Here is a 21,429-nt window from a genome sequence, read left to right as displayed (position 1 = left end):
TACCACATACGTGTAATGATTCAGGACATACCACATGCGTGTAATGAAAACGAAAAGTCTATATTTTATACGCATAAGGAATATTAAAAACATGCAATATATAGTCCGTGTTTTCATACGCATTAGAAAGATAAGAATGCTGCAATATACTAGTAGTTTGATAACAAGAATTTCCTTTTTAATTTATCGTGTGGCCTGTTCTTTCATCACCAACTGTGACAAGACAGTAGAAATCTAACAAGTGGGAAATGTTGCAAATGTGTAAATAATTAACCTCCCAGTAGGAGCCTGTATATAGATCAGGATTTGCTACTCGGCGGTTCCTTTTGGCGGTTTTGTCCACCCAGATATGTTTTCTTCGAAAAACTTTTCTAAAAATACCTACTTAGTAACTTATCAACATTTATGGCATTTTAATAAATGCCCGTAATTCATTCAACCGGTGTTTGTTTTCCTCAATCAATACTAGTTCGACTTCCCTGTACTAATGCAACTTTGACCTTGGACAAAACATAGATGACATTTTATGCAAACATAAAGTTATATATAGCGTTGTACGTCCGTGACACGGGATACAGACAATAACTCGGGAGGTGGTGTTAGTAGTTTATACTCCGGGTCCCGGCGTGAGCACATTGAAGGGTCCCAGAGTGACAGTTCGACCACCGCACACCTATCCTGGGCAGAACCAGTACTAGGTGCCTTCACCTCTGCAAGGAACTGACAACTTCTGTACATGCCATGGGCAGTGGTACAGTGCGAATGGTCGTAGAAAGGATTTCATAACCAATCACAACAGAAGTGACCTGGCCCGCCCGGGGATAGAACCCGGGTTGTCCGATTCAGAGTCCAACGCTCTACCGATTGAGCTAACCGGGCGGACAATAACTCGGGAATAGCTCTACGCTCACTTTATCCGAAGCCAATCATATCCCCCCACCCCTTTCCGTGTCATGTGACGCTACAGGCCAATCAAAAGGCGTCAGCCATTCTTCTTTGTTCTTTCTGGCGTATGCAAAGCGCTCGCCAGTCTCTGGAATTTATTTTACCACCACCTTCACACCTCCTCCACTTTTCATTATTTACGCTTTTGTAACTCCCAAGGTCCACCCTATTTCTTTCCTCCGTAACTTTCACTTAAGGGTTCCGTACTTTTTCGTGCACCGTTTTGTATTTCTCTTTTGCTTTATTATTGTTATACCGACCGTGTGCTCCCAATTTTGTTAATTTTGGGATTTAATGTTGTTTTTCTTAATTGTATGATTTTCTTTCTGACCTCTTTGTTAGTATATGCCTCCATTGAGTAGGTAGGCGGTTTCGTTCACCCATACATGATTTTTCGGAAAACTTTTCTAAAAATACCTTCTTAGTAACTTTTCAACATTTATGGCATTTTAATTAATGCCCGTTTTTCATTCGACTTCCCTGTACATATGTAACTTTGACCTTCTACAAAACATAAATGCACCCACGATATAACGGTACACATTCTGAAAAGCCTTAAAGACGGTCCTATCAAGGAGTTCAAAAAATGGCGTTTAAAGTGGCGCAAACTTTTGAACACGTACGTGGTCAATAGCATACCAACATAGACTGTGTGTGATTTTGATGGTGTCGACGATGTACAAAAGGGACCTGGTATAAAATGGAATTCCTTTTTAGTATACACATTTAATACAATATGTTGGGTTCATGAATAACCTCACACAACATTTATTTACACTAAATCTAAAGGATAATCTAAGAACACATTTACATGTAATACAGATGGAAGTACCGCATTTTCTTTGGAACTATTGACTTTCCCGGTATGTAGGATGATGGCGGGGATAGAAGTCTAATCCTCCGTCTTACGATAGGATTTCCTTCTCATTACTTAAACATCAGTCCTCCTCCCTGCGACAAATCGATGAATATAAATGTCTGCGGTTTCTGATATTGAAATTTCGTAGAGAAAAACGCACGGTCTTCTTGTTTTTTCTGATTACATGACATAGCCTATATACATGTAAAGGCAAAGTATGTATTATATGTAGGTATCCGTTAAATATGGAATATAAAAGTTCATATGAACAGAGTAGGCTTGGCTAAGTACACGTCTCGTTTTCCAAGTATTTGCTATTGAACTGTGGTAATCTTGTGTATCTTGTTTATCCTTTTCCATGGCTGAAACATTAGCATCTCACGTAATTAATGGTTTACATGTATTTAGAAAGATGTGTGTTTGAAAACTCAGTCCAAGGAAGAAAAACAGTATTTAAACAGTCTGAAAATCCATTCCAAAAGTCTTACAACATTAAAACGATATCAGTGCCGACAATTTCTCCCACCTCAGATAAGTAGATCAAAAAAATTAACCATGCTAGAAATTCTTATCTTGCCCACGGGCAAAGATACAACAAGTACCCGTATGGAACTCCTTTTTAATGGTCATCACATTGTAATTACCTCCCTTGTTGAAGCCTGTCGTCAGTAGCATCATAGAAACCTTGTCTTGTGGCAATATTTAGAATGCTAATTAATTATTTCTCACTTCTAATGTCACCATAAAAAGGTTTTCACGCACCTTTCAAGAAATAATGCCTCACTCTCCTCAGATCTACTTAAAGATCGATTTGACTATTAACATAATCTGAATCACTGCCCGCATATCCGTGACAAGAATTATCACATATCCATACGCATTTATTTTCACTACGCATAAAAGAGTTCCAGTTTGTTTAACTGATGTGGGAGAAAAAGCATCAACCATAGTCGCTTGTGTAAGATAGGTTCATCCAAACCCTCGCGGAAGGTGTTTTGCGGAAACTCGGTAAACCTCGTTTCCCCTAAACACCCTACGTTCGGGCCATGGAAGATACTTATAATATTGTTTTTGTTCTCTTTTAATTTAAAAACACGATGCACTAAGAGCAGTTTGCACACTAACTATATGTATGGATACTTACTATATGTATGCACACTTACTATATGTGTTTACACTTACTATATGTATCGGTACACTTACATTATGGATGTATCGGTACACTTACTATATGTATGTACTTTATGTATGTTCACTTTCTATATGCATGTACTATGCGCGCGAGAGCGTATGTGTGAGTGTGCGTGTGTGTGTGCGTGCGTGTGTGGGTGTGTGCGTGCAATTTTGGTCGTTTCCCTCCCCAAATATCTTCATAAAGAATGTGTCCTACTTTGCACCGTGCCTTGAAGTTCTTAAGTAACTTGGATGTCTACGGAATCGGGTCGCTTTGGCGACGGAGGACATCCGTTTTTTCCGTTGACACCATTACATCCACCTGATTGGTTGTTTCGTGCATGTCTATGTCACGTGACACCGGTGTGCAGTCAGGACAGTAGCCCTTCAGGAACACCCGCATTAGGACGAATATGCCTGTCATGAGAGCGATGGCTCCACCTGCGGCAGCAAACCCCAGGGCGACAGGTGCGCCACGTCCGTTCCGGTGCTCTACACTCGCTGTACCCATTTTTCCGGCGGCAATCATCACAAATAGGCCTTAAAATATATACAAATAAATTTATACCCAATGTGTTTACTACCTTTGAAAAAAATAAATATTCAAAGCATTTAAACAGTTGCCAAGTTATGTGATTTGCATTTGGAGGCCCTGTTAGAATATATTTGAAGGTACGAGTTGTCTTTTATTTTTATTTTTATGTCAAATAAATGGAAATACCGGAGAAGAAAGCGAAACCAGCGACTGTAAGAAGACCGTAGTTGGCGGGGTCGGCTTTGGTGCGCTTGGAGACGATTAGCCTTCGGCGCACCGTAAGGGGCAGGAATGCCACCAGGAGGAGCAACAGACCCAACGTGTAAAGCACCTGGGCTGATGCCACTATATCTGCATCCAGCACTGAGGAAAAAGATATATACACGTTGTAGTTTGGCATATATGTATTGTATGTGTATTTGTAATTATGAGGCGGCGATTTTGTCGCTTACTACAATATTTAATGAATAACAAAATAGTACATGTATACAGCTTGGTTACAAACATAGCATTGATCACACTTTACTGCTGTCGTTGCCTTCACTATTGCTCAGTTTATTCAATAATTAATATACATTTTCGAGATGACTTACAGAGCTCTATGCCGTCAAAGATGTACTTTCCGCGGGTCCAGTCGTACAGGCGGTGATAGGAACGAATGGTGCACGTCCAGTTGACGCCCTCACACTGCGTCACGTACCATAGCGCGTAGTCCTGAGCCGCTCGCCTCCGACTCCACATGAAATGTGCGCGCAGCCAGTTGGGTAACACAAAGCCTAGCAGCTGAAATACCACCGCCGACACCAACATGAAGAGGAAGAAGTTCACCCATCGTCTCTCGGTCGCCCGGTGCATCGTGAGTACGGTGGTTGCCTGGAGCAAAGTTTTATTCATATGTTCTAATACACTGGTATGATCTAATATGATTAGTCAATTTAAATAAGATCTAAAAACACGTTAATATTGACAAATAGAATAGGTCATTTAGTCTATAATGCAAATTACAGATACTATTTTAGATAATCACCTTTGTTAAATATACAATGTATAATTATGTACAAGCAGTGCATTACCTCCTCTGTCAAATAGACGTAAGCTTTAATTGAATGTCCTTTTAAGCCTCTGTTATATAAATGTACGCTTTACCTGAGAGTTAAAGGTTTTTAAGCCTCTGTTATATAGATGTAAGCCTTATCTGAGAGTCAAAGGTTTTTAAGCCTCTGTTATATAGATGTAAGCCTTATCTGAGAGTTAAAGGTTTTTAAGCCTCTGTTATATAGATGTAAGCCTTATCTGAGAGTCAAAGGTTTTTAAGCCTCTGTTATATAGATGTAAGCCTTACCTGAGAGTTAAAGGTTTTAAAGCCTCTGTTATATAAATGTACGCTTTACCTGAGATTTAAAGGTTTTTAAGCCTCTGTTATATAGATGTAAGCTTTATCTGAGAGTCAAAGGTTTTTAAGCCTCTGTTATATAAATGTAAGCTTTATCTGAGAGTCAAAGGTTTTTAAGCCTCTGTTATATAGATGTACACTAAATCTGAGAGTCAAAGGTTTTTAAGCCTCTGTTATATAGATGTACACTAAAACTGAGAGTCAAAGGTTTTGAAGCCTCTGTTATATAGATGTACGGTAATTCTGAGAGAGGTCTTTTAAAGCTCTGTTGTATAGACGAACGCTGTATCTGAGAGTCAAATGTTTTTAAGCCTCTGGTATATAGACCTACGCTTAATCTGACTGTCAAAGGTTTTTAAGCCTCTGTTATATAGACCTACGCTTAATCTGAGAGTCAAAGGTTTTTAAGACTCTGGTATATAGACCTACGCTTAATCTGACAGTCAAGGGTTTTTAAGTCTCTGTTATATAGACCTACGCTTAATCTGATAGTCAAAGGTTTTTAAGACTCTGGTATATAGACCTACGCTTAATCTGACAGTCAAGGGTTTTTAAGTCTCTGTTATATAGACCTACGCTTAATCTGATAGTCAAAGGTTTTTAAGACTCTGGTATATAGACCTACGCTCAATCTGAGAGTCAAAAGTTTTTAAGGCTCTGTTATATAGACCTACGCTAAATCTGATAGTCAAAGATGGTGAAGCAGTGTATCAATTGCCAGTCTTATATTGTGTATATACCAAACAGTATTTTTGAATAGCATAGTACAATGTACTTTTACCATTAGTTCTTCTATTCAGTATAATTAACATTATGTGTGTGTGTTGCTAGTTTCAGTAATTCAACTGAAAAAAATAAGTTGAAATTTCCAGAGGGGGGAAACAATTGTGTGACGTGACACAAAAACGGTAACGTACACACAGGAAGAAGAGCAAAAGATCACAAATCATGTAGGTTATTTGCATAAAACTACGTAATTAACTCGCTCCAAAATCTCTTAAAGGCCTAGTTTAAGCCTTCTATATTTGACCTCCCCCACCCCCCCCCCCCCCAAAAAAAAAAAAAACCCGTGTATTTGTACACAACCTCAGTTAATTGATCTTAATCTAATTGCCTAATTGTCTTATCAGATCTCCAATCTAAATATCCTGCTGTGCTGTTTTGGATATTCTATTATTAAAATGGACTCTAAATGGCCCTAAGCCACTAAACGAATACACAGGAAATTGGCACCTAATATGACACCAGTGCAATTAGCAGGAGATGCACAGCAGGGGATTATCATGCCAAATATTCTTTAAAGGCCTAGTTTAAGCCATTTATAAGTGAACCCCCCCCCCCCCCCCCCCGAAAAAAAGCAAAAAAAATACGTGTATTTGTACGCAACCTCTGTCAATTAATCTTAATCTTATTGCCTAATTGTCTTATCAGATCTCCAACCTGAGTATCCTGCTGTGCAGTTTTCGATGTTTTATTATAAAAATGGACCCTAAATTGCCCTGAGCCAATAAACGATTACACATGAAATTGTCCCGTTCTGTGAAACCAGTGCAATTAACAGGAGATGCACAGCAGGGGTTTATCATGCCATACATTCTTTAAATTATGCCTTTAAAGCTTAAGAACCCTGGGCCTTTGCGTTCTTCGATATTAATCGGAAACCGTGGGGTCGGACGGATGGACGGACAGACGATCAGTTAACGAAATGCCACCCGTTGGGGCATAAAAATCCCAGGTGCTGTAATACTAATACTGTAAAAACATTACAAGTCATCTCTTAACTTTAGTCGATTTCCTAACATATTCATGGTCAAATTAAGAAAAAAACTATACCACAATTTTTTCAAGCATAAAATTATGTGTATTACATAAAATTAATGAAAATAAAGTATTTCAGATATTATTAAGTTCTTAAATCATATGACCTGTGAAATACTTAGAAAATGACCTAAGTTATGAAATGACTTATGATGTTTTATGAATAACAGCCTAGGAACATATAAGAAAATAAATTAAAAATAATTACAACAAGTTAATTGGTATTTATTATTAAAATGAGCAATTATGATATTTAAAATAAAGTTCACATGATTGTTTACTCGTCAATTAGCAAGAATACAAATGGTCTGAATAAAGAAACTGTACTGTATTTAGAGGAATGTTAGAAGTACAACAGGGCCCGTATTACAGCATCTTAAGTAAATTTTAAATATTTCCAATTAATAAGAAAAACAAGATATATTTCCAAAACCATACAAGAACTTCAAGATGTTTTAACTGCTTTAGCATAGACATTATGGTAATATTCATCTATTTATATAATTTTAACCACAAATATCCTTTAAGTCCCAGTTCAGTATTTTATTTAAGTAATGTAAACTAATCGAAATGTATGTATATCCAAATGACTTCGTTTACCCTTTTTAACATTTGTTTTTTAAATATTTGATAAAAAAAAATGCATTTATCGTAAAAGTATACATGCCATAAAACCGAAAGTATAGTCTAAATTTAGCGCGCACAACGCCACTACGAAATCTGCATATCACGTGACATTCTTTATGTTTAGAATACCATATTGCTTTTTATTCTAATAATTTTCATATTTTAATTAAAAAGTACTTCGTTTAAATATTCATTAAACAAGATAATCACACTTACACTGTTATTTTCATAAACTATTTCAATTGAAAGCTTAATCATATCAATTGAAGAAAAGGGAGGTAAGAAGACAATGATACGGCCATTATTCTTGCATAGTTGGGTTACGAACAATTTCTACATTATATCATTCATACTGTTTAAAGCAATGAATCGTCACAGGATTCCAAGTTTACCCATTTATTAAAAATCAGATTATTTTAAATATGCAAAACATCCTCCGAAACTTTTTTCTGAGCTTTGATGAATCGGGTCCTACGGTTCGTAATCCAAGCTATAAATAAACCGTAGCCTACGAGTTTGGGGACAAGTTATTAAATACCCTTTTAATATGTCCAATGGTTTGAAATAACGGTATAAGACATAGAGGATATTTGTTTATTTCAGTGTAAGATCGTATTTTATTTCACAAGTGTCATAGAAAAACATATTTTCACGAGTGGCGAAGCCACGAGTGAAAATGTAGTTTTTTTATGATCACGAGTGAAATAAAATACCATCTTACACTGAAATAAACAAATTTTCTGTTTCTTTTATGCTTATTTTCGGAGTTTTATTTGTTTTTTATTAATTTCTGAATTACCCCCTTTTTTGAAAAGGGTGGGATTTAGGCCGCTACCCATGGGGCGCCCCTCATGCATAGTTATAGCTGTCAACTTTTCTACTTTCGGTTTGCTAAGAAATAGTTCTCTGCTATTCATTCTTATAGCTTAATATTCGCTCGTTTTTATTGCAAAGCTTTATGAACAGTAAACAATGAAGTATTATTAGTGCACATATGTTCCAAAAAATAATGAAAACACTTTTTATTTTAAGATGGGCATGAATACAAAACCAAATTACTATGCCGCTATTTAAAGAATGAAAATTTGGAAGGTCAAATGTGTTAGCAAAACAAATATGGATACTCATTGGATTTTAACCATTCTTCTTAGTTTAAGACTGCATGTACGCGTGTTTTATAGTAAATTAATATTCAGTCATCTTACTGTCAAAGACCAGTCTGTTTCGATTTAAAATGTTTGTTTTCCAGATAAAGAGTAAATGCCACGCTAGTTTGTTGACACATTTTGAGGTGTGGGTGGGGTAAAAAAAATATCGGATCTATCTGTAAATTGTGCGAATTCTCCAGGAAGCTCATTTTACGTGCTACAACGGTTAACAGTTCAAAATACATTTGAACGAGGATATAAAATTTTATCCATGTTCGAACAGTTGTTTTTGTCTGTAATGTGTTTGGTATGAAAGCAAATGTTCGAACATTCAGCTTCAAAGATCAGTAAAATGTTTGATAAACGGGATAACCGGTAATAAACGGTCAGTTGTTAATTTCCAATTATATATTTATTTAAATTTATAAAATATTTCTTTCTTTTTTTAAACATTTTTTGACATAATTTACTGAAGTCCAATGTTCTGTTTTGATCAAGGCAAGTACATGTAACAACAAAGGAATTTAAAAGTAGTTCTGAAAGTTAATATTTTCACTCCCTATTTTGCAGTGAAAATATCAAATTGATACTTTCACTGTTGTTATTTCACTGTTAAACCCCCATATTTCATCGTAAAGCATGAAAGAAATAGTTTTTTTGTATCTTGATGTTTGTTCTTTAATCTGTCTTTACAATTGTTTGTTCATAAAGGTTGTCTTTTATCAAACATATTTCATAGTTTTTACAACGACCCCCAACGCGTGCATACCATTGTGACACGAGCATAATGCTTGTTGTTCATTTTGCGACGCTGTCTAATTGTTCTTTATCAAATTCATCGATACTAGGTAGGAGTGAAAATATCAGCAATGGTTGGAATCCAATCAAGATTACTGACGTCGCGACGTCAGTTTGGAATAGGTTTCAATGTTGTACCATGGTGGGTCATGTGATCAAAACGGACAAGCCAACATAATTATTGTAAAATAAAACTATAAAATATGTTTGATAAAAAACAACCTTTATGAACAAACAATTGTATAGACAGTTTAAGAACAAAGAAACATCAAAATACAAAAAAAACTATGTCTTATACCGTTATGCATTTGTTCTGCATAGATTTATCCCAAAGCATCTTCATCTTCAAATTGTGAAAGCATAACATGACGAGGCGTTTCCTTTAATGCCAAAATCTTTTCACTTCTACCAATGAATATGGACTATAGAAGTCTAGAGCTTCAACAGTTCTATATAGATACGATATAATAGTTTACGAGTTAAATCTATAGAGGCTATAAAAGAAGATCTCATCTAAACTTCATCTGAACCGTGCATTATATAAAGTCTAATGATTTAATCTAGATTTCAAAAATAACGGTTGTAAATTCGTTGTTTTGAAAACCTGAATAAAACATTAAAAAAGTCATTGTCGAATCCGATAAAATGTTATTGTGCTAGTATTTATGACTATTACAAATAAGATACAGTGAGATAAGTTAGAGTTTCTGTAACAACATAACAAAAGTGAGTTAATAGTTCTTGTAAGAATATAACAAACATTGAGATAAGAGTTTCTGTAACAATATAACAAACAATGAGTTGAGAGTTTCTGTAACAACATAACAAAGCGCATAAGGTTTACAACATAAGGTACGTCTACATACCAAATTGGAGGAAGCTCCTACATCCGACTGAACAGAGAACGTCAGAAGAATTGTGCTGCTTGTAATTTGTTGTCAGATCCCTTCCAATTATATGGAAGACAAGATTCCTGGGATCGATCAGGCAATGAATATATTAAAACAAAAAGGCTGGACGGACTGAAAGGGGCAATCTGCTGACTTATATCAACGTCTCAGGCCGAAATTACATCCTGTTTTGTGCTGTAACACTTACGCACTGCATGACTTTAACATCTTGTATAGTATGATGTTTTAGATACTCTTGAATATAACTAAATTCATTAAGTAAACGAAAGTAATAATAAATTAGAACAAAGTTTTGAAATGAACATTTCACATCTAATATGTATACACTGATTGAAGTATAATCTTACCTTTTAAATAAAACATTGCACTGAATACTTCAAACCCGACTGAATATCCTTATGATTAAAAGGGAATTATATTTATTATCTTACTTAGTATTTTTACACTTGTTGCAGCTGTTTAGACGCCCAGTATGCTAGCCGTGAATAATATTTATGAGGATGTCAAACTCGAATTCAGTAGATAGTTTTGACATTAAATTAATAAATGTCACTCACTGTGGCTTATTATTCACGTCTCCCATTCTAGTAAGAACTTGCCATGGCTAGCCTTACTTAATCAGGAGTAAAACATAAATATAAGTTTATACCAACATTACGTATTTTTATGGAGTGTGGGTTGAACTAAATAAAATTCCAAGCTACTTATACGGGCTGAACATTACACATCTAAAACGTGGCTTATCAGTATACCTAATCCAATGCAAGTGCGGCCAGAAGTGGTGTTATTATTTCTGGAATCTGTGACAGCTTGATGATTTTGACATTATAGCGTTATTAAAGCGTAGCGTATTTGTACAGCCGTGCAGGTAGCGTTAAACATCGTAGAAAATAGCCGTGGTTGAACATGTATTGCTGAATTGGCGTGGTAAATTAAAATGGAGTCGCAACTAAACCGAGGAAAAAGGGTTGAGCATCGTAAGAAGCCGTGCTAAATGTAGGAAGACGTACTAAAACGTAGATCATTGGTAAATATTCATACTGTGTTGTGACAAAGAATCAGGCACACTTTGCTACTGAAATAAACAGATGTGTATACGATCCCATGACAAAATACAATCTTGCTTGTATAATTAGATTGAACAAAACAATTGTTACATCCACGACTAATATGAACGAGTCAACAGCCCTTCCCGATTTATAATAACACATATGCAATAGTTGTCAAGATCAAAGTTTAGTCAAATACCGTAAAAAACATAAAAACGTACATCGCGTTCGATGCATGTATGGACTAAATCTCAACGTTTTCTCAATTCAGGTAGGATTACCCTACTAAATGTAAATTTGAAGTCATACTCTTTTTTCAGCTTCTACAACATTCTTATTTGTAAACAATGCGCTTAAAGAGTTTAAATGCGTTCGGATTGCTACTTTTTCGTGAGTATAGTCATGTATTTTTAAAACAAATTTACATAAAGATCTAAAGATAGTATATGCTTGCCCATGACTTCCTTCGCAAAATGTTTTGGATTTTTGTATGCTGATACTTAATTAAATCAAAACCATGTAGTCTACGTAACTTAAAATACTCATTTAATGTGGAATACCCAAATTATTACTAAGGTACGGAGTAATACTCAATTGCATATGAAACCTTGTCTGGTACTTTGGTTTCATAAACAATGCACTGCCACGGATAAAGCATGTATCAATGTGTATTTTATATACTACCAAGGTATGAACGCTAAACCTCATTCATCCAGGAAAATGCATTGGATAAGTTAATTGAGGTTATGATTAAGTTTTCTTTCTACAATGACAGGATTCGCGAGCTAAATTCCTCTGGATCGAATCAGCCACATACTATGTATTCCCTCTGTACAGTATGTATTGTTGTATCTTAATATTGCCCTCAGCCGATGGCACTCGTGCTCAAAAGGAACAGATTTATATCAGTGGTTTATATTAAAATGATTAAATATGCTTATGCAACATGCTCAAGACTCTGTGCTGAAATAACTGGGACAAACCGAGAAACCTTCCCCCACTTTCCGTTTCATTTGGCATAGCATGCGTTGATCGAGTATAGACTTGATCGGCGCTTTGATTTCAATTGCTAAAGTGTATAACATGCATTTAGTAATGGCTAAAGGTTATAAGTGTTTACTAATACCACAAGTAAATGGTTTGATGCGACCTAGTCGCATGACCATTTATTTTGTATAATTACATACTAACAATCTCAATAAAAAAATATCAAGAAAGAGCCGATTTAGTCTGTTTTAAACATCATATACTTCTCACCAAAACTACAATCGGTAAAAAACTGATTATAGGATAAAATGAAGTATTATAACTTCACTTGAAACACTTTGGTTTGATATCCTACGCCAAATAAGCATTAAATTGCATATTCAATACTATCCATGTTTTTTTCCGGGTTTTAACGAGTTAAACGGGTTAATTTCCAGGGAATAATCCTGTCCGAATCAGATGACCCAGATTCTATTTTAAACCGATAGTACATGTATCTAGTTCCCCGGCCGCGGCCAAAATCTAAACATCTATACGTACATGTATTTAATTTGATTCAGTAGGCGTTCATATTAAAACTATTTGCGTATTTCAATTTAATAGTGCCTTTTTTAACTCGTCGATACTAGAACAATTATGTTTTCTATTAGTTTAATTGCGTAATTACGCAAAAAAAGCAGTTTATTCGCACTATATTAGCCGCATAACATATTATGAGTATTCCTTACAGCTAATTTTAATAGCAAGATACTTAATATGCAGAACGCACTCCATAACTATTGAAGCAGATTGGTAACTAGGTTATTTGAATGTAAATGTTAATGTAATTAGATCGTTGAACACCGCGTAAATTTCGACATTGAAAAATACGCAAAACTGCGAAAGATACGTGTGTGGTTAGCGATGTGATACATCAGTAAGTAAGATTCAATGCGTTGTACACAGCGATATCGATTTTATATAAGTCTTTGACAAACTTCTTTTCTTAATGCAATTGAATTATCTGGTGTCTAGTTCCTATAACGTGTCTTCCAAAAGTACTTGTTCACGGCAGATCATGCTTCACATAGAGCACACTTTTCCTCCCAGGCTTTGGATAAACCCACACATTGATAATTTTCGTACACAATACATTTTTCTTAACAATTAGTCCTAATTTCTTTGAATAATTGGTCTTTCTTTATAAACAAAAAAACAGCAAATGGCAAATACTCAAATGAACATTTTTTTATGAAAAGGGCCTAAACATGAAATATGTATTCAGGTTACATGAAATTATTCGCGGTTCTCAATTTTATTCAATTTGAAATTAGTTTCTTTTCAGTACTCTTACAATCGAATCCGATTCAGAGAGAGGACTAGGTCTAGCGAGGTCAGTGCGGCGTTCCAGCGTCATAACAGTAGACGTTCGCATATCCTTCCGTTCTGACGTGCCTATACGGTTCGGATACTACCTACATGGCAAAGACAAACGAACGACACAGACTCAATCTATTTATCTTACAAAGTGAAATTTGCTACCAATAACAAACCTAATTCCTAGTTTTGTCTTGTTGTTTTGATTTGGTGTCTGGAACAATTTTGATCAGTGAATACATGTAATTCTTTTACTCACGGTAACGTGAGTAAAAAGATTTTTGGCAATGAAGGCCATACCTTGTCATATTTTCAATAACACTTAACAAAATACTTATTTTTTAACAATATTTTTTATTGTTTCAAGCATTTTGATCACTTTTCACCCACAGTGATATTTTAATGTCTGGCGCCATAAACCATACAAACGATGGCCTCCAGCTTTGATATGTATCATTCCAGTAACCTTCAGTTTAATTAAATTAAACGTGTCCCTCATTTTTGCTTTAAAGATAAGATAAGAAATACATTAGTCATCGATATGCAATCCAACGTAAGAATGAGTATAAATTAGGTTTTGATTATATTTTTATTACTTTACAAAGCCCTTCTAGGTGGATTGAGTATCTTGGTTGACTTCACAATCTTTCTGATGTTTTAACCCCAATGCATGACTTTGATGATTTGTCACTAAATATTAAATGCCATAAAAGTTGTTTTATGTGCCATGCTTATAGGGACCAGGCATCATATGAAGTTTTATGTGCCATGCTTAAAGGGACCAGGCATCATATGAAGTTTTATGTGCCATGCTTATAGGGACTAGGCATCATATGAAGTTTTATGTGCCATGCTTATAGGGACCAGGCATCATATGAAGTTTTATGTGCCATGCTTATAGGGACCAGGCATCATATGAAGTTTTATGTGCCATGCTTATAGGGACCAGGCATCATATGAAGTTTTATGTGCCATGCTTATAGGGACCAGGCATCATATGAAGTTTTATGTGCCATGCTTATAGGGACCAGGCATCATATGAAGTTTTATGTGCCATGCTTATAGGGACCAGGCATCATATGAAGTTTTATGTGCCATGCTTATAGGGACCAGGCATCATATGAAGTTTTATGTGCCATGCTTATAGGGACCAGGCATCATATGAAGTTTTATGTGCCATGCTTATAGGGACAAGGTATCATATGAAGTTTTATGTGCCATGCTTATAGGGACCAGGCATCATATGAAGTTTTATGTGCCATGCTTATAGGGACTAGGCATCATATGAAGTTTTATGTGCCAAGCTTATAGGGACCAGGCATCATATGAAGTTTTATGTGCCAAGCTTATAGGGACCAGGTATCATATGAAGTTTTATGTGCCATGCTTATAGGGACCAGGCATCATATGAAGTTTTATGTGCCATGCTTATAGGGACAAGGTATCATATGAAGTTTTATGTGCCATGCTTATAGGGACCAGGCATCATATGAAGTTTTATGTGCCATGCTTATAGGGACCAGGCATCATATGAAGTTTTATGTGCCATGCTTATAGGGACAAGGTATCATATGAAGTTTTATGTGCCATGCTTATAGGGACCAGGCATCATATGAAGTTTTATGTGCCATGCTTATAGGGACCAGGCATCATATGAAGTTTTATGTGCCATGCTTATAGGGACTAGGCATCATATGAAGTTTTATGTGCCATGCTTATAGGGACTAGGCATCATATGAAGTTTTATGTGCCATGCTTATAGGGACTAGGCATCATATGAAGTTTTATGTGCCATGCTTATAGGGACCAGGCATCATATGAAGTTTTATGTGCCATGCTTATAGGGACTAGGCATCATATGAAGTTTTATGTGCCATGCTTATATGGACTAGGCATCATATGAAGTTTTATGTGCCATGCTTATAGGGACCAGGCATCATATGAAGTTTTATGTGCCATGCTTATATGGACTAGGCATCATATGAAGTTTTATGTGCCATGCTTATAGGGACCAGGCATCATATGAAGTTTTATGTGCCATGCTTAAAGGGACCAGGCATCATATGAAGTTTTATGTGCCATGCTTATAGGGACTAGGCATCATATGAAGTTTTATGTGCCAAGCTTATAGGGACAAGGCATCATATGAAGTTTTATGTGCCATGCTTATAGGGACAAGGCATCATATGAAGTTTTATGTGCCAAGCTTATAGGGACTAGGCATCATATGAAGTTTTATGTGCCAAGCTTATAGGGACCAGGTATCATATGAAGTTTTATGTGCCAAGCTTATAGGGACTAGGCATCATATGAAGTTTTATGTGCCAAGCTTATAGGGACTAGGCATCATATGAAGTTTTATGTGCCATGCTTATAGGGACCAGGCATCATATGAAGTTTTATGTGCCATGCTTATAGGGACTAGGCATCATATGAAGCATTTAAAAGAAAAACAGAAAATTGTTAAAAATTTACATTCATTTGATATCGTTGTGTTCAACGTAACTGAAGTATCACAGCCGAGCGTTTGTAAACGATACATGTATCTTTCGCAGTTTTTGCGTATGTTTCCAATTCCAAATAAACTGGATTTGTTTACCACATAATAAACTTTCACATGTTAAATATACACACTATAAATTGGGAGACCGTTACGCACATTTTTAAACGGGAGACAGCTAAAATATATTATTTTAATCATGTAAAGTGCGGTATTATCGGCCTCATTTTAGCTCGTATTGACAATTTAGGCTAATTTTGTGGAAATAATGTATGCCGATTTTGTGACCATCTTGTGTCTACCCACTTTAAACAGTAATACCATAATAAGAGAACTAAATCATTACTACCATATTCAGAGTTATGGGCCTTTCTATGAACATGATCTTGTGTACATATTTTTTCTTAATATATTAGACAAAATACTTTATAATATTATTTTTGCTACCATTCTATGTGTTGTTTTTGCTCACTGGTATTAAGTTCAATGTCTCATTTGCAATGACCTTGTGCCTGAATACTTGGGTTGGCCTTATGGTCTTTGAAATGTTTGATATTCACACAACAATGATCATTGTGACACTAATGCTATTCAAAAACCACAACACATTATCTTCAAACAAAAACAAGCAAATTCAGAATAACTTGTCTGACTACATTTAGAAAATAAACCTATAATCAATGAAAAAAAATATATCTTTAAAATCTCATGTCATTTATGTTAAATTCAACTTGATCAAATAAGAGGATTTGTCATAATCGGAAATATTCAATTATACACAAACTTACAGGCGCAGTCTCACAATGCAATAGAATTTAATATTATGTGTTTTGATTGTAGTTAAAAATAAAGAAAAAAATATTGGTTGCAAAAAGCAATGCTCATCATTTCTAGTTAAAATTCTGACTGACAGCAAAACAAAAATGGTAAATTTGTAGTTAACAATTTAGCTAATGCCAATTTATTTAATCTATGTTGCGAGGAAGTTGATTTTTTTTACAATCACTCTCAATTCTGTTTTCTGGGTTAAAACGAGTACTGATGTCCCTTTTTCTGATGCCATGAAAAAGTACCCCTGGTGGTACTTGTACCGACAACCTAGGAATGGAGGCGAACACCTTAAGAGCCCAATTCACAATATGACATTTTCTGTAGGCTTAAACACATATTTTTATTTTACACATAGTTTAGGTCCATGACTCAATCTTCAGGTGAATGATATGTTTTGGGTACCTTCTATTGACTGAAATAAAATCATGATATGCAACAGAAATAAGGAATGACATTTCAAGTATTTTAAAAGTCTGTACCAATTTTAACATTTAAAAGTATTCACACAATCTTTTATGTCATTTACTTATTTCAAGCTGCACTCTCATAGATTGAATGATCTAATTATTGTAGAAATGTCTGGAAACCAGTGATATAAGACTGCTGACAGAAGATCACATTTTTCATATTAAAGTTCGAAATCAATGTTTTATTTCTGTAAGCGATACTTGAGCTTTAAGAAAATTACCATTACAGGTTTTCGAACATTTGAAATCTGTTTTATTATGAGTTATCTATATGACTGAATCAGCCGATTTTGAGACTTTTAAAATAATGTCGAAACTGTCAATCCATGAGAATGCAGCTTTAAAGACTTGCCTCCCTTATTCATTTGTTTCATTTGAAAGTGGTTTTAGAAATGTCATCGGTGGATGTGAAGCTTTAATGTTTGGTTTAATAATTCTGAATGACCTTTTTTTCAATTTGCACGAGGCCTAAAAATACATTGGTTCGAGTTACCCTACCCGATCCTACTTACGAAATACGTGCCGACCCTACCGTTTTATAGTATATATATATATATATATATATATATATATATATATATATATATATATATATATATATATATATATATATATATATATATGACATTAAGTGTGTATTTTAATATGTAGTTTAAAACCTTTAAGCTGCACTCTCATTTTTTACAACTTTTCAATTTTTCGTCTTGAAAAGAGCAAATTTTTGCGTAAATATCTGCTAACTAGTGATATAAGTCTGTTGACAAAATATCAGATCACTTATTTGCATATTTCCGTTACTAACGGTTTAAGAAAAATGCATTAAACATAAATTTATGAACTTAAATACAAAAATCTGCTTTGAAATTCTTATTTTTTGGCAGCAGTCTTATATAAATGGTTTCCATGGATTTTCGCAAAAATTGGCTCGTTTGCAGACAAAAAATATAAAAGTTGTTGAAATTGTAAATCTTTGAGAGTGCAGCTTTAAAGCTTTATTCAGAATATTACTTTAACACCATTCTAAAAATATGACAATTACGTTATTATATTAAATTAAGCCTTATAAAAAGCCTACCTCCCCTAACTGTTTTTGAAAAGGATGTAACCTTAACCAAACAATTTTTTGTCCCTGTGGAAAAACTTGATATAATTCATCAAATAAGACTTTTACAATATTAAGAGTCTTAAACCTTTTATAACCGATGATGCACCTTATTATGTTGAAATTTACTGCAAAATTGATGCTATACACTCATTTTGTTGATGAATAATTGTACAAAACATGCCGGAATATTCATGAAGAAATGTTTTGGCTTAAACAAGAACATGTTGCATTAGTATACGCATTTTGGAAATCATATATCTCCTCTGCCGATTTATCGTAAGAAAAGGCAAGGAATTCATAGCTTGAAACCTTTTGGTACCATACTGCTCTCGGAAAATTACAATAAGAACCAATCGTAATGTCTGCCATTCATGTGCACATCAACTTGTCAGCATTTTTCTATTTCCCTGAACTACCCCAGCTGATAAAATATTATTTAACCTTTAGTAGAAATGTGTGTTTGGTGACATGTTCAAACTCATTACCACCGAGACACTAGCATGAGACTCTATTGCATGGTTAGAGGGCTATGTCAGTAAACCAGCAAACAATTGAGCCAACATCACAGCTGAATGTAACGGATGCGCACTACAACATTGATCAGGGATCCAGCAATTGACGCAAGAGGGGGCGTTACTTTTCGGCGCAACATTTTTGACATACCCCTAACTCAGAACCGAAAGTATAAGGGATACAATATTTGCATGGGCTTGTGATAACGATCTTAAGAAATTTTCACAATTTTTAGCGTATTCTATTACCATTTTGAAATAAAAAGTAAACTTGGACGATTTTAGAGGGGGCAGCGCGGTTGAACTAAATATGTTACTCACAGAGTAGAAGCATGTTTAAGCACGGACATAAAAACCAAATGTCTCTGTTTAAGACATCTAATATGAACAGAAATAAATAATGAAATTCATTATAAATAAACTGAGATAAAAAATAATTAAAAAGAAAGCCTATTATATTATTAATCAAGGTACAGTCAGATTCAGACTTGTTTGCATTTAAAAAGAAATTAAATAAAGCATTTGTGTTCTTATTTTCTGCCACCGAACACTCTAGAAATGTATGTTTACCATCTGTCAAATGGCAGGCAGACTAGCCCCACCCACTGAAATGAAATGTCATTTCCATTTAGTTACTCATTAGGGCCATTTTTATACAATTTTAATATATTTCAATAAAACATTTCAAGTTTAAAAAATAACACTTACAAACAAATAAGTTGGACTAGTTAGTCCATCATACTGTAGGTGATCTTACATATAGCTTTGTTGTTTGAACATTTTCTAAGTCGGCCATGATGGACTCTTAGCTAATAATCCGTATTATTTCCGATGTCATTTTTGTTGTATAATGACCTATGTGTTCTGATTGAGTAAGTTGGGCATAGGCCACGACAAAATCCCATGTTATTCTACGACGAGAGTACGAATGCCAACGAATAACTAACGAGTGCAACAAATATTTAGGCTCTATAACGGTAGCATTGGGATAACTCTACCGTAATTGTCATCGAAATTGACATTGAGTAGTCGTAGTTTTATAAAGTCTGTGTCCGGGACTTGTACTATTTTCGTAACAGGTTAATATATATAGATGTAACGCTGTTATTTATTTGTTATTGTATTGGTTCCAAGCCTTAAACGTTAAGCTTTAATTGGTGATCAGCCTTTTGTATAATTAACTTATATTGGTGTGCAGTCTTTTGTATAATTAACTTATATTGGTGTGCAGTCTTTTGTATAATTAACTTATATTGGTGTGCGGTCTTTTGTATAATTAACTAATATTGGTTTGCAGTCTTTTGTATAATTAACTTATATTGGTGTGCAGTCTTTTGTATAATTAACTTATATTGGTGTGCAGTCTTTTGTATAATTAACTTATATTGGTGAGCAGACTTTTGTATAATTAACTTATATTGATGGGCAGTCTTTTGTATAATAAACTTATATTGGTGTGCAGTATTTTGTATAATTAACTTATATTGGTGTGCAGTCTTTTGTATAATTAACTTATATTGGTGTGCAGTCTTTTGTATAATTACTTTATATTGGTGGACAATCTTTTGTATAATTAACTTATATTGGTGTGCAGTCTTTTGTATAATTAACTTATATTGGTGTGCAGTCTTTTGTATAATTAACTTATATTGGTGTGCAGTCTTTTGGGTAGTCTTTTGTATAATTAACTTATATTGGTGTGCAGTCTTTTGTATAATTAACTTATATTGGTGTGCAGTCTTTTGTATAATTAACTTATATTGGTGGGCAATCATTTGTATAATTAACTTATATTGGTGGGCAATCTTTGGTATAATTAACTTATATTGGTGTGCAGTCTTTTGTATAATTAACTTATATTGGTGGGCAATCTTTTGTATAATTAACTTATATTGGTGTGCAATCTTTGGTATAATTAACTTATATTGGTGTGCAATCTTTGGTATAATTAACTTATATTGGTGGGCAATCTTTTGTATAATTAACTTATATTGGTGTGCAATCTTTGGTAAAATTAACTTATATTGGTGTGCAGTCTTTTGTATAATTAACTAATATTGGTGTGCAGTCTTTTGTATAATTAACTTATATTGGTGTGCAATCTTTGGTAAAATTAACTTATATTGGTGTGCAGTCTTTTGTATAATTAACTTATATTGGTGTGCAGTCTTTTGTATAATTAACTTATATTGGTGTGCAGTCTTTTGTATAATTGACTTATATTAGTGGGCAATCTTTTGTATAATTAAATTATATTGGTGTGCAGTCTTTTGTATAATTAACTTATATTGGTGTGCAGTCTTTTGTATAATAAACTTATATTGGTGTGCAGTATTTTGTATATTTAACTTATATTGGTGTGCAGTCTTTTGTATAATTAACTTATATTGGTGTGCAGTCTTTTGTATAATTACT

General features: G+C 34.5%; 1 protein-coding gene across 1 annotated transcript; it reads right to left on the bottom strand.

Moving 5' to 3' along the window:
* Window positions 1-1,836: 1,836 nt before the first annotated feature.
* Window positions 1,837-4,367, bottom strand: LOC128215642 (uncharacterized). The gene is made up of 4 exons (XM_052922330.1): window positions 4,106-4,367; window positions 3,699-3,875; window positions 3,195-3,517; window positions 1,837-2,166 (listed from the first exon to the last, which is right to left on the bottom strand). The coding sequence occupies exons 1-3, from the start codon at window positions 4,365-4,367 to the stop codon at window positions 3,234-3,236; spliced, it is 723 nt and encodes a 240-aa protein (XP_052778290.1). The 3' UTR covers window positions 1,837-2,166; window positions 3,195-3,233.
* Between the last annotated feature and the right edge of the window lie 17,062 nt (window positions 4,368-21,429).

Source organism: Mya arenaria, chromosome 2, assembly GCF_026914265.1.
Source record: "Mya arenaria isolate MELC-2E11 chromosome 2, ASM2691426v1".
NCBI lineage: Eukaryota > Metazoa > Mollusca > Bivalvia > Myida > Myidae > Mya > Mya arenaria.
This window is presented reverse-complemented; position numbering and strand designations above follow the sequence as displayed.

Bases quoted from the DNA above. Each gene is read 5' to 3' on its own strand.
- LOC128215642 (XM_052922330.1), bottom strand. From the start codon at position 4,367: ATGCACCGGGCGACCGAGAGACGATGGGTGAACTTCTTCCTCTTCATG. The intron at 3,876-4,105 runs GTAAGTCATCTC...CTTTTTCCTCAG, and splicing joins CTTTGACGGCATAGAGCTCT to TGCTGGATGCAGATATAGTG. The intron at 3,518-3,698 runs GTATTTCCATTT...ATATATTTTAAG, and splicing joins TGGTTTCGCTTTCTTCTCCG to GCCTATTTGTGATGATTGCC.